Raw genomic sequence first — 13,373 nt, forward strand, 5'->3', positions numbered from 1 at the left:
AAAATATATATATATATATAAAAATAAAAAAATAAAAAATAAAATGGCCAGGTGACCTCACCAGGTTGGGGAATCTCTTAACGCCACCCTTCCCTCCCCCACTGCCAAGGGTAACAGCAGCAGTTCAGGCTGTTGTGTGTTTGGGGTGTGTCCTGACATAGCTTTCTCTAAATGTGATGTGCAAGTGACATGGTCCAGAACACATATCCAGGATCCAGTATGTGTCCAAAATGGCATCTTGCTGGACATTTGCTTCACTGTGCAGCCCGTTGTTCTATCCTCAACAATGTTCTCAACATCTTTCCATGTTTACTTAGATCCCAGTCATTTAAAAAATTGTTTTATGATGTTCCAATGACTGTTGCTGCCTAACAGACAGTGGTTTAAAACAATGTGTTTATTAGCTCTCGTGGTTTCTATGGGTCAGGAATGTGGGAAGGGCTCAGCTCAGCGGTATGGGCTCAGGGTCTCTGATGCAGCTGAAAGCTGAGGGCTAGGGCTGGGGCAGCCAGTGCTTTCTCTTTCCATGGTCTTGGTGGCCTTATAGCATGGACTTGGTTGGGCTTCCTCAAAAAATGGCAGGCTCCAGGAAGTCAGGCTGTTATATGGCAGCTGGTGATTCAAAAGTGAGTGTCTGAGCAAGCAAGGTGGAAGCTGTAGTGCTTTCTGTGACCTACTCTTAGTAGTTTACATGATGTCACTTCCATTGAACTCTGAGTCTCAAGTCCACCCAAACTCCAGGGAAGGAAAAGGAGACATGATGACTTGATGACTAGAGTCTTGAAGCAAGACTCTAGGAGAGGCCAGGCACAGTGGCTCATGCCTGTAATCCCAGCACTTTGGGAGGATGGGGCAGGCGGATCACCTGAGGTCAAGAGTTTGAGACCAGCCTGGCCAACATGGCAAAACCACGTCTCTACTAAAAATACAAAAATTAGCTGGGCGTGGGTGCATGCCTGTTGTCCCAGCTACTCGAGAAACTATGGTGCCACTGTACTCCAGCTGTGCGACAGGGCGAGACTCTGCTTCAAAACAAAACGAAACAAATCAAAAAAGACTCTAGGAGAGCCAGCCTAGATGGCTAGATGGGAAAGCGTGTGACCACCTGCCACATAGGATGTCCCACATTATTCCTCCCACTCCCTCCTCACCCAGGCCGTGTCAGGTCCCATCATGCCCTGACCATTCGGCGTTTCACCTTTAAGGTCCTGCTCACTCATGTCTTGTGGAAGCCTCTCCTGACTCCTCGGGACACACTGAGCTGTCCGCCATTGCTTAGTTCACTACCTGGTTCCAGGGGCCATTTCAACCTTCAAGTCTCAGGGTCCCTGCTCCAGACCCCGGAGCAGGTAGCAGCCCCAGAGGAGTCTCATGCCCCCCAAACCTGAGCTCAGATCTGTGTAGCCTTAGGCCAGTGGCTCAACCTCCCTGAGCTCCGCTTGTGTCATCTGGGAAACGGGAACGAAGTCCCCTAGCCCTCGCGGTTGTTGGAGGAAGGGTATTGGCCAGTGGGACTGAGAGAGAGAGCAAAGGCCTACCAGAGGGGCAGGTGCGGAGAGCAAAGGTCAGGAAGGGCAGTAGCCAGCCAGCAGCTGTCACCAGTCATACGGGTGGAGGCCTCTGGCTTGAGGCCACTGTCCACATGGGGACCAAGCTGGTTCCAGGCCCTCAGGCCAAAACCGATGTCTGAGACCTGAGTCAGATGGGCCTGCAGCCAGGACAACTCATCTGCACCACAGCTAACACGTACCCGTGTCCCCATGACATGGGTTTTGCATAGGTGGACATACAGACAAAGTTCTTTCTGTGGGCTCCCCTCATTTTTTTCCTAAAAACTATTTTCCTTAAAATTTTTTTTTTTTTTTGGAGGCGGAGTCTCGCTCTGTCGCCTGGGCTGGAGTGCAGTGGCCGGATCTCAGCTCACTGCAAGCTCTGCCTCCCGGGTTTACACCATTCTCCTGCCTCAGCCTCCCGAGTAGCTGGGACTACAGGCGCCCGCCACCTCGCCCAGCTAGTTTTGTATTTTAGTAGAGACGGGGTTTCACCATGTTAGCCAGGATGGTCTTGATCTCCTGACCTCGTGATCCACCCGTCTCGGCCTCCCAAAGTGCTGGGATTAGAGGCTTGAGCCACCGCGCCCGGCCTTTTTTTTTTTTTAGACAGGGTCTTACTCTGTCTCCCAGGCTGGAGTGTGGTGGTGGGATCACAGCTCACTGCAGCCTCAAACTCCTGGGCTCAAGTGATCCTCCTGCCTCAGCCTCCCAAGTAGCTGGGAGTACAGATGTGCACCACTGTGCCTGGCTAACTTAATTTTTTCATTTTTTTGAGATGGTGGTCTCTTTATGTTGCCTAGGATGGTCTCAAATTCCTGGCCTCAAAAAATCTTCACAATCTTCCTGCCTCAGCCTCCCAAAGTGCTGGGATTATGGATATGAGCCAACATGCCCAGACTAAGAGACTTATTTTTATTTTTTTATTTTTTTGTTTGTTGGTTGGTTGAAGTGCTGGGATACCTGTGCAGAACGTGCACGTTTGTTACATAGGTATACATGTGCCATGGCATGGTGGCTTGCTGCACCTATTAACCCATCATCTAGGTTTTAAGTCCCACAAGCATTAGGTATTTGTCCTAATGCTCTCTCTCCTGGGACTTATTTTTAAATTGGCCTCATCCTGAAAACCATGAAATCATAGGTTTGGTGAGCTGGTTTTCCATAAACGTTAAAATAAATTCTGGCTGGGAGTGGTGGCTTACACCTGTAATCTCAGCACTGTGGGAGGCCAGCATGGGTAGACTGCTTGAGCCCAGGGGTTTGAGACCAGCCTGGGCAACATGGCAAAATCTTTTTTTTCTTTTTTTTTTGAGACGGAGTCTCGCTCTGTCGCCCAGGCTGGAGTGCAGTGGCTAGATCTCAGCTCACTGCAAGCTCCACCTCCCGGGTTCCCGCCATTCTCCTGCCTCAGCCTCCCAAGTAGCTGGGACTACAGGCGCCCGCCACCTCGCCCGCCTAGTTTTTTGTACTTTTAGTAGAGACGGGGTTTCACCGTGTTAGCCAGGATGGTCTCGATCTCCTGACCTCGTGATCCGCCCATGTCGGCTTCCCAAAGTGCTGGGATTACAGGCTTGAGCCACCGCGCCCGGCCGGCAAAATCTTGTCTCTACTAAAAATACAAAAAAATTAGGCAGATGTGGTGGCACACGCCTGTAATCTCAGCTACTCAGAAAGTTGAGGTGGCAGAATTGCTTGAGCCCAGGAGGCGGAGGTTGTAGTGAGCAGAGATCGTGTCACTATGTACTCCAGCCTGGGTGACCGAGCAAGACCCTGTCTCAAAAATAAATAAATAAATAATACATTCTAATCTATTAAAATAAAGCCAAAGCTATTGAAACAAACAAAATGAGGATTTTCCCAAATGGTGGAGTGAGGATCTTGGCAAATCCTCTCCCTAAAAGCAACAGTAAGCTTAAGAGAACTATCCAAAGCAACCATCCCGGGACTGTGAAGATCTGGTCAAAGGTGTTCACCCGGTGAGGACATGTTTATTCCAGAAAAACTACCAAGTGGCAGAGAAGAGCAGTAGGAGGTGATTTCTGCCTGGGGCTGCTCCTGGCCTGGGACCCCAGCTCTAGCCAGGCCATGGAAATCAGTGGCCTCACTGCTGGAGGGCCTCACTGTTGGAAGCTGCAGGGATCTCGGTGCGGAGTGAACGGGGAGGGGAGGGCCAAGGTCATCAGCTGGCCTAAGGTTGAGACTCCAATTGGGCAACAGATTGGTAAACTAGCCAGAAATGAAAAAGGAGGTCCAGCTGGCCCCCGGTATCCATAGGGGTTTGGGGGGCCAAGTGCAGGCCAAGACAACACATACGCCCTGGAGAGAGCCCGATGCACGTCTCCCTGCCCAACAGAGCTGAAGTGCATGCCCTAATAGGAACCACAGGCAGAAAGCAAAGGTAGGGCCAGCTTGCAAACTGCCTGGGCAGAGCCACTGACTCAGCATTTGGGCACAAGTTCTGACCAACCACCGACTGATGTCTCAGCTCGGCTGACCCAGGGGTGACTCCTTCTAAAGAAAAACGAGAATTGGGCCGGGCGTGGTGGCTCACGCCTGTAATCCCAGCATTTTGGGAGGCCGAGGTGGGCAGATTGCTTGAGCCCAGGAGTTCAAGACCACTGTGGGCAACATGGAAAAACCCTGTCTCTACCAAAAAAAAAAAAATTTTGCCAGGTGTGGTGGCACAAGTCTGTAGTTCCGGCTGCTCGGTAGGCTGAGGTGGGAGGATGGCTTGAGCCCAGGAGGCTGTAGTGAGCTGAGATTGCACCACTGCAGTCCAGCATCAGCAACGGCACAAGACCTTGTCTCCGAGGGGAAACATACAAGAAGAAAAAGAAAGAAAGAAAGAAAAATGAGAATTAAGAACAAAACAAGGCCGGGCGTGGTGGCTCAAGCCTGTAATCCCAGCACTTTGGGAGGCTGAGGTGAGCAAATCACCTGAGGTCAGGAGTTCGAGACCAGCCTGGCCAACACAGTGAAACCTTGTCTTTACTAAAAATACAAAAATTAGCCAGGCATGGTGGTGGGTGCCTGTAATTCCAGCTACTCCAGACACTAAGGCGGGGGAATCACTTGAACCCGGGAGGCGGAGGCTGCAGTGAGCCAAGATCACACCACTGCACTCCAGCCTGGGTGACAGTGAGAGACTCCATCTCAAAAACATACAAAAATTAAAAACAAATAAATAAAATACAATGTCTACTTTCTGACAACAAAAGCTTGCCAGACATGTGAAGAAACAGGAAAGTGTGACCTACGCTGAGGACAAAAAGGAGTCAAGAGAACCTTTCTATGGAAGAACGGGTCCGGACGCTGGACCTAAAGCCTTCAAAGCAGCTACTAAAAATAGGTTCAAGCTGGGTTGTGCATGTCTGTGGTCCCAGATACACTGGAGGCTGAAGAGGGAGGATCATCTGAGCTCTGGAAGTTGAGTTATGATCACACCACTGCACTCCAGCCTGGGCAACAGAGCAACACCCTGTCTTGATTTAAAAAAAAAAAAAGTAGGCTGAGGCAGGAGGGTCACTTGAGCCCAGGAGTTCAGACCACCAGCCCAGGCAACAAAGCAAAACATTATCTCTACACACACACACAACAATTAGCCCAGTGTGCTGGTGTGCACCTGTGGTCCCAGCTACTTAGGGGGCTGAGGCAGGAGGATCACTTGAGCCCAGGAGGTCAAGGCTGTTATGAACCGTGATGACACCACTTCACTCTAGCTTGGGTGACAGAGCAAGACCTTGTCTCAATTAAAGAAAAAAAAAAAAAGGTTCAAAGAGCTAGAAGAAACCATATTTCAAGAATTAAAGCCAAGTATGACCATAATGACCCACTAATAATGGCTCTTAATGAACAGACAAAAATGATAAGAATTCAAATTAGTTGGGTACGGTGGCTCACATCTGTAATCTCAGAACTTTGAAAGGCTGAGGCGGGTGGATTGCTTGAACTCAGGAGTTTGAGACCAACCTGGGCAACATCACAAAACCCTGTCTCTACCAAAACCAAAAAACAGAAAACAAAAATAGGCTGGGCGCGGTGGCTCAAGCCTGTAATCCCAGCACTTTGGGAGGCCGAGACAGGCAGATCACGAGGTCAGGAGATTGAGACCATCCTGGCTAACATGGTGAAACCCCGTCTCTACTAAAAAATACAAAAAACTAGCCAGGCGAGGTGGTGGGTGCCTGTAGTCCCAGCTACTCAGGAGGCTGAGGCAGGAGAATGGCGTGAACCCGGGAGGCGGAGCTTGCAGTGAGCTGAGATTCCGCCACTGCACTCTAGCCTGGGCGACAGAGCGAGACTCTGTCTCAAAACAAAAAAACAAAAAAACAAAAATTAGCTGGGGGTGGTGGTGTGCACCTGTAATCCCAGCTCCTCAGGAGACTGAGGTGGGAGGATTGCTGGAGCTCAGCAAGCAGAGGTTGCAATGAGCAGAGATTGAGCCACTGCACTCCAGCCAAGACTTACTGTAAAAAACTCAAAGCACGGTGGCTCATGCCTGTAATCCCAGCACTTTGGGAGGCCAAGGTGGGTGGATCACGTGAGATCAGGAATTTGAGAGCACCCTGGCCAACATGGTGACACCCTGCCTCTACTAAAAATACAAAAATTAGTGGCTGGGCACAGTGGCTCATGCCTGTAATCCCTGCACTCTGGGAGGTTGAGGCGGGTGCATCACCTGAGCTCAGGAGTTTGAGACCAGCCTGGTCAACATGATGAAACCCCATCTCTACTAAAATACAAAAAATTAGCTGGGCATGGTGGCGCACCCTGTAATGCCAGCTACTCAGGAGGCTGAGGCAGGAGAATCGCTCGAACCTGGGAGGCTGAGGTTGCGGTGAGCCGAGATCATGCCACTGCACTCCAGCCTGGGTGACAGAGACTTAGTCTCAAAAACAAAACAAAACAAAAAAACAAAAACTCAAATTACGTTCTGGATTTGAAAGCCCTCCGTGACCACCTGGGCTTCCATTACGCCCTGAGCTTCCTGCATCATGGCCCTGAGAGCTCTATGTGGCATCTGCCCATTTCTGTGAGGGTCTCCCCAACCCAGGCTTGGCCACGGACAGGGTAGGGACGGAGCTGCCTGCTCCCTGCACTATAGGTCTCAACTGAACAAATGATGGAGACCTGCAGCGGCAAAGGCCACATATGTGGCCAGGCAAGTCCTCTTCCCCTGCCAGGGTCTCAGTATCCTCCTCTGTGAAACAGGCCCCATGGGCTCTGGTGCCAGGAGAAGGACAGGGACCTGGACATGAGGTGGCCCCCACCACTCCTGCTGGCAGAAACCCCGGGAGCCAGGCATGAGTCCACCTGCAGGCAAGGCTGTGAGTTTTGTTGTTGGTTTAATTTATTACTGTTTGACATCCAGTGACACTGACATACCCTCGCCGGGCCCCCGGCGAGTCTGACCTGTCCAATAAAATACAGTACGAGGAGTGGACGGTGACGCACATGCATCCACGCTTAACTACAGTGACTCCAAACTGCGGCGCAACAGTACTGCCAGCAAAGGAAAAGAAAAACAGGTATCGCGTGTTCCCCAATTCGGAATTCTCTCTCTCTCTCTTTTAGACAGTTAATGCTGTTACAAATGCTACTGATGCCAGGACAGGGCCAGTCACAAACAGTCCTACAGCTTCTCAGCTGTATAAATATGGAAGATTCTTTTGTTTATACAGTTTTACCCCAAGTCTGAAACTACGACTGCCACTACCCGTTACTGCTAAGGCCTATGCCGTCTCGGCTCTGGAACGAAGGGCTCGGGGTCGAGACTGGAATGTCGGGGCTCAGTCTTCTTCGCTGCCACTTCCTGAGCGGTCCTGGAGAGGGGACAGGAGGAGACAGTATGCGTTGGCCGCCCCGTTAGGGCACTTTGCCAGGGGCCTGCCAAGTTTTAAATAAACTAGCTCAAGAAAACACCGATGCCGGCAACAGAAGCTACTGCAGCCATAGCCACGCCTGAACTTCATGTTTCTCTAGAGGACCAGTCCCTGTGACCACACTCGGCCATCTCGGGATCTGCGAGGCTCCATGTGTCTTCCCTGCTCTGTCCCATGTCACCTCCCTGGCCCTTGGCCCCTGACCTACAGCTTCCAAACCATCTTGGCTCTTCCTAACTGTGAAAGATCTTTGCTCTTTCATATAATTTTTTTTTTTTTTTTAAGACAGGGTCTTGCTCTGTTGCCCAGGCTGGTGTGCAGTGGTACTGTCACGGCTCTCTGCAGCCTCGACCTCCCAGGCTCCAGTGAGCCTCCTGCCTCAGTTTCCCAAAGTGCTGGGATTACAGGTGTGAGCCACTGTGCCCGGCCTATAAAACCTTTTTAAACGGCCTGGCATGGGCCATAAAACACCTTGCTCTGGCTTGGGCAAGAGAGACACCATCACAGCCCAGACCCTCCTGCCTGACACAGGGGCCACCCCTCCCCATGAGGACTTCAAGAATGTCCTCAAGGGTCAGTGCCTCTTTTGTCAGACTAATTCCTAGGCACTGAAATTTGCTTCTTCTGTGCTGACAAAATGGCATTCACCGGGCTTCAATGGGAGCCAGGCCTGAGTGGGGGCGGCGCCCTCATCCATGCAGCCTCCTTGCTTTGCATAAGAGGAAACTGAAGCTTGAGAAGCAAAGTGACCTGCCAGGTCCCACAGCCAGAAGGACCAGAGACAGAGGTGAAGATTATTTAAAGCCAGCAAGTGGATCTGCTCAGGCTCCCGACTGTCCCCCAAAAACTATCCACTGTGGGTTTGGCGTTTCTGCCCATTCTCTACCACACTGAGAAGACAGGGCACTGCCTGGTGGGTCCCCAATCCTAGCACCTCCCACTTGACCCTAATCAAGCCCTGGCCTGCCCGGCCTCAGCCCAGGAGCCCTGGTGCTGTGGGACCGCCTGTTGCCTGTCCTGAGACCTCATATGTCCTCCCAGTCCCCAGACACCCACGGGTACTAAGAGTTGGTTCCAGGGTCACACAGGCTTGGGTTTGAGTGGCAGCCCTGCCACATACTGGCTGTGTGACCTGGGGTCAGCCATGGCAGGTGAAGCCTCAGTTTCCCCACCCGCAGCATGGGGGAGTGGGAGGACCACCCCGCAGGGCTGTCCTGTCAGGGCCCTGGGATGCCTCCCGCCACCCACCAGCCCTGCCTGCTCGGGGGCCCAACCTCACCTCCTCTTGTTCCTCATCACTGTCGTCGTCACTCACGACCGGTTTGGCTCGGGACCCTCGGCTTGGTCGCCGCCGGCCGCCCTTCAGCCGGTCCTGTGCTTTCTCCTTCCGGCCAAGCTTGATCTTCACTTTGACAGACCGAGCTAGAGGGGACCAGGAGGGAAAGACAGCCTTGAGCTCTGGGAATGCAGCACCCTCACAGCAAGGGGCGTCTGGGAGCCAGGAGGGCTGTGAAAAGCTGTGGCCTTGGGGGCTCTCCGGCCAGCGTGAACCCCAGCATCCTGAACTCCCCCGGGACTCACATTCAGATTCAGAGCCTTCCTCCTCGCCCTCTTCCTCCTCCTCACTCTCCTCGCCTTCACTGTCATCCTCCTTCTCGATTTTCTGCCGCACGCTGGTGAAGACCGACTGCAAGACGATGGAGTCTTCATAGATCTGGGCGGAGACACCAGGGGCTTGAGTGGATGGGCCTGACTGGAGGGTTGCCTGCCCGGCCCTGGCCCCAGCCCCAGCCCTGTGTTGTCCCTGGACAGCTGATCAGTGGCCAGTGCGAGCCTCAGTGGGTCGGGGCTTCAGCCCACCCAGGGTGAAAGGCCCTCCCCATAATCTTCCTCCACGGGTACCCCAGAGAGCATCAGGCTTCTGAAATGCTCCAGGGTGAAAGGTCAGGCACACTGGTTTGGGAATGGCTGCAGGTGCCTCCCTCCTGCAGAATCTCTGAGGTCTGCAATAACATTAGAAATGCATGTCCCTTGTTGAAGCCAGCATCTTCCCCAAACGCATCAAAGTCAAGTACTTTTTCTGAGAGGCATCAATCCCAAACACAATCCCAAACACACTTAAGAAAAGTTTGCCAAGTTGAGGCTGTGTATGTGTCAATTCTATCACAGGAAAGAACACACCCATAGGATTCCTCTGAAGAGAGTGTGCCCCAGGGAATTTAAAACAAAATTCCAACAGACAGAGGACTCTGAGTCTACTTCTTCTGTTGTGCCTATCTTTATTTTCGTTGGTAAATACGTACTGCTTTTGTAATTGCTAAAAAATCCCAAGTTGCTGGAAATTTAAATTTTTTTTTAAATTTTTTTAAAGACAGGGTCTTGTTACGTTGCCCAGGCTGGTCTTGAACTCCTGGCCCCAAGTGATCCTCCCGCCTTGGCCTCCCAAAGTGCTGGGATTACAGGCACAAACCACCACAGCTAGCGGGAAATGTTTTTAACCCATCAATTCAGAAAGGAAGCAGGGGCGGGTTGGTTCAAAGCCCAGCTGTAGGAGTGGCCCATCCCCATCCCTCAGTGGTGCCCTCACCAGGGAGCCCTCCAGGTTGAAGGTCTGAGCGTTCTGGCACAGCAGCATGACGTCCTTCTCTAGGTCGTTGAGGCTGCGGTACTTGTGGTTGCGGATGCGCTCCTGCAATGGACGGGACGAGCAGGTCTTACCTCAGGACCCTGCCTCGCCTGCCCGCAGGTCTTGCTGTGTGCTGGGGACCCCGCGGGTCGGTATTCCTCGCGCCTATGAGGATGTGGCTGAAGCCCCAGTCTTGGTAACCTGGCCCACCAGGCATGGGAACTGCATGACTGAGGCCCAGCACTGAGTGAGCAGGACCTTGAAGGAACACTCAACACCGACTGCTCACTGACATCCCACAGGACACCTCCAACCCTTACAAGGAACCCCAAAAGCCCACGACCAGGTCCCTAACCAGGCAGCCCAAGGCCCTGCCCAGGCAGTTTCTGGTCATTCTGCCCACACACCACAGCTCTCAGATGGGGGTGCCCCTGGGTCAGACTCCCCCCCCCTCCCCCGGGCAGATGCACGGCACAGGCACAACGTCAGTGTTACCTTTATCTTCTTGAAGTCCACGGGCTTGCGGATGAGCTCGTAGTACTCCGGCAGCTCCTTTCGCGAGGGCAGCTGGATGAAGACCTCGCTGAGTTGACGTCCACTGCTGCTGCAAGGCAGAACCGGCGGGCGTCACCCCCGGGCCCGCCCACCCGGGAGCCCCTACCCCGCCTCAGCAGGTCCCCACATTGTTTGAGGACAGAGAGGATGAGAAATTCAAACTTGGCTCAGGAGCTATTTCTTGCACATTTTTTTTTTTTTTGAGACGGAGTTTCATTGCCCAAGCTGGAGTGCAATGGCGAAATCTCAGCTCACTGCAACCTCCACCTCCCAGGTTCAGGCGATTCTCCTGCCTCAGACTCTGGAGTCACTGGGATTACAGGCGTGTGCCACCATGCCAAGCTAATTTTGTATTTTTAGTAGAGACAGGGTTTCTCCATGTCAATCAGACTGGTCTCAAACTCCTGACCTCAGGTGATCAGCCCACCTCAGCCTCCCAAAGTGCTGGGATTACAGGTGTGAGCCACCACGCGTGGCCTGCACATGCGCTTTCTTGTAGCTTCTGGAACATTCCCCAGTGACAACCACACACACAGGCCTGTGACGTGGTTTTTTTTTTTTTGAGACGGAGTCTCATTCTGTCACCAGGCTGGAGTGCAGTGGTCTGATCTTGACTGACTGCAACCTCTGCCTCCAGGGCTCAAGCAATTCTCCTGCCTCAGCCTCCCGAGTAGCTGGGATTACAGGTGCCCACCACCACACCCGGTTAATCTTTTTATTTTTAGTAGACGGGGATTCACCATGTTGGCCAGGCTGGTCTCGATCTCTCGACCTCATGATCCGCCTGTCTCAGCCTCCTGAAGTGCTGGGATTATAGGCATGAGCCACTGCACCCGGCCAATACATTTGTTTTTGAGACAGGGTCTTGCTCTGTTGCTCAGGCTGGAGTGCAGTGGTGTGATCATGACTCACTACAGTCTCAACCTTCTGGGTTCAAGCGATCCTCCCAGCACAGCCTCCCAAGTAGCTGGGACTATAGGTGTGCACTACTAGGCACAGCTAAAATGTTTTGTAGAAATAGGGGTCTATTTTCCCCAGGCTGGTCTCAAACCTCTGGCCTCAAGCAATCCTTCCTCAGCCTCCCGAAGTGCTGGGATTACAGTCAGAAGCCACTGCACCTGGCCTGGGATGCATCTGGATCTCCGCTCTGTCCTCACTGGGGACTGATCTAACCCCCTGAACACCACCAGAAGCGCCGTCGTGTACTCGGCACAGCGGCGGTGATGAGACTCTACCAGGCCTCGTGCACAGCACTCCCAGCTCTTACCAGGTCTTGTCCATACCTGAGCCTGGCTCAGGAGGACGGGGTGGGTGGGGACAGAAGCTCTGAGAGCTGACCTTGCTCTGACAGAACCCAGACCGCAGGCTGGGAAAATGAGAACGCATGGCAAATGCACTCTCCCCTCTGCTTTGGCCCAGAGGAACGGCCTGTCCAGGAAACGGCCCTAAGCAGGAAGCCATCAGGCGGATGAGGCCTAAAAGTGGTCAACGGAGCCCGATGGGAAGAAGGAGCTGAGTTTGAGTTCTGATAACTCCAGCTGCCTCATTAGCACCGCTTCTATCCTTACGTTCTTTTCCAGAAAATCCCAGAGGGCAGGGCAGCCCGCTCATGCCACTGGCTGGCCCCACCGTCTGTCTGGGTGTCCTGAGTGCTCCTTGTCTTGTTTCTGTTTACTGTCCTGGAAAATGGCAGCGACAACATGGTGGCTTCCTTGGTTCTGTCGCTGGGGGGTCCTGATGTCACCAAGGGCCAGATGGACCAGGCCTGCCTCCAGGAGGCTGCCCGCGGGCGGGATCCCAGAAGGCCTCCTGCTTCTCTGGTGTTTGTGTGCATCACGAAGCTCCTGACCTGGCTTCTAAAACGAGAGCCTCCTGAGATGCAGATGTTACACACAGGAGCCAGAATCCTGTCCGTCCACCTCCCCTGGACTTGACAACCGCCATCATCCCCTCCTTGCTGGGCCAGTCACACCTTACGCACACTAAACTCTGAAGCAGGCAGCTTGGACAGCCTGCTGTGTCAGGCCAGCTGTGTTGAGGGAAGTCGAGGTGGGAGTGAATTTCCTGGCCTGGCCACAGCCCACCGTGAGCCTCTGCCTTCCAGGGCTGTCCTTCTCCAGTGTGTGCTCATGAAGTACATTACATCTCCCCATCTCCTGCCAGGAAGTGTTTTTGGTCCTGGGTGTGGGACCAGCTGGTCCAGCATAGGAGCACATAAACTTCTAAGCCAGCGTTCCCATCGTGGGCCCTTCTTGGAGGCACAGGCTTCCTTTTTCTTATGCACAGGCTGGTGGCCGGCTTGGCCACAGGCAACTGTTGGTAAACCTGGTCCACAGGCTCAGAAAAGAACACGCAGCAGAGGTACTTGCTGCTTGGTGGCCCTGGAGAAAGACACGACTCCCCTTTGAATTGGGAAGCGTGTGTCCCATCTGCAGCTCAGGCAGAGCAGGCCTGTACCTCTTCCCTCTCCTAAGCCGGCACATCCTGTTCTCCACGCTATGGAATTTTTTAAGCAAAGAGCTCTCCTCTCTCTTCACAATGGCAGCATCCACCCTATACCTGTTACACTGAGGCACATCAAGAGCTGCGCCTTACGCTGTGAAGCAGGATGTGCAGCACAGGCAGGAGCAACAGAAGAGCCCCAACGCGATATTCTCTTCTATGAAAAGCAGTGCGCTCTGCCACTTTCCATTCTATTACATTTTTTAAAGAAATGCCAGTTGTAGGCCAGGTGCAGTGGCTCGTGCCTGTAATCCC

At 52.9% G+C, this 13,373-nt stretch overlaps 1 protein-coding gene across 10 annotated transcripts in view; it reads right to left on the minus strand.

Moving 5' to 3' along the window:
• Positions 1–6,884: 6,884 nt before the first annotated feature.
• Positions 6,885–13,373, minus strand: part of SMARCA4 (SWI/SNF related BAF chromatin remodeling complex subunit ATPase 4) — a 78,632-nt gene continuing 72,143 nt past the window's right edge. For 7 of the 10 annotated variants that reach the window (XM_017869486.1, XM_017869491.1, XM_017869494.1 and 4 more), the window contains 5 exons: positions 10,557–10,665; positions 10,023–10,124; positions 9,017–9,149; positions 8,715–8,857; positions 6,885–7,375 (listed from right to left, as the gene is read on the minus strand). In XM_017869486.1, the coding sequence (XP_017724975.1) occupies positions 7,343–7,375; positions 8,715–8,857; positions 9,017–9,149; positions 10,023–10,124; positions 10,557–10,665 (520 nt within the window). In that variant the 3' untranslated portion in view covers positions 6,885–7,342. The remainder of the gene's footprint in view (positions 7,376–8,714; positions 8,858–9,016; positions 9,150–10,022; positions 10,125–10,556; positions 10,666–13,373) is intronic. The other 3 variants (XM_017869495.1, XM_017869493.1, XM_017869487.1) reach the window with 1 other exon arrangement.

The sequence above is a fragment of the Rhinopithecus bieti genome, unplaced genomic scaffold (genome assembly GCF_001698545.2).
Source record: "Rhinopithecus bieti isolate Rb0 unplaced genomic scaffold, ASM169854v2 scaffold_5025, whole genome shotgun sequence".
Taxonomy (NCBI): Eukaryota; Metazoa; Chordata; class Mammalia; order Primates; family Cercopithecidae; genus Rhinopithecus; species Rhinopithecus bieti.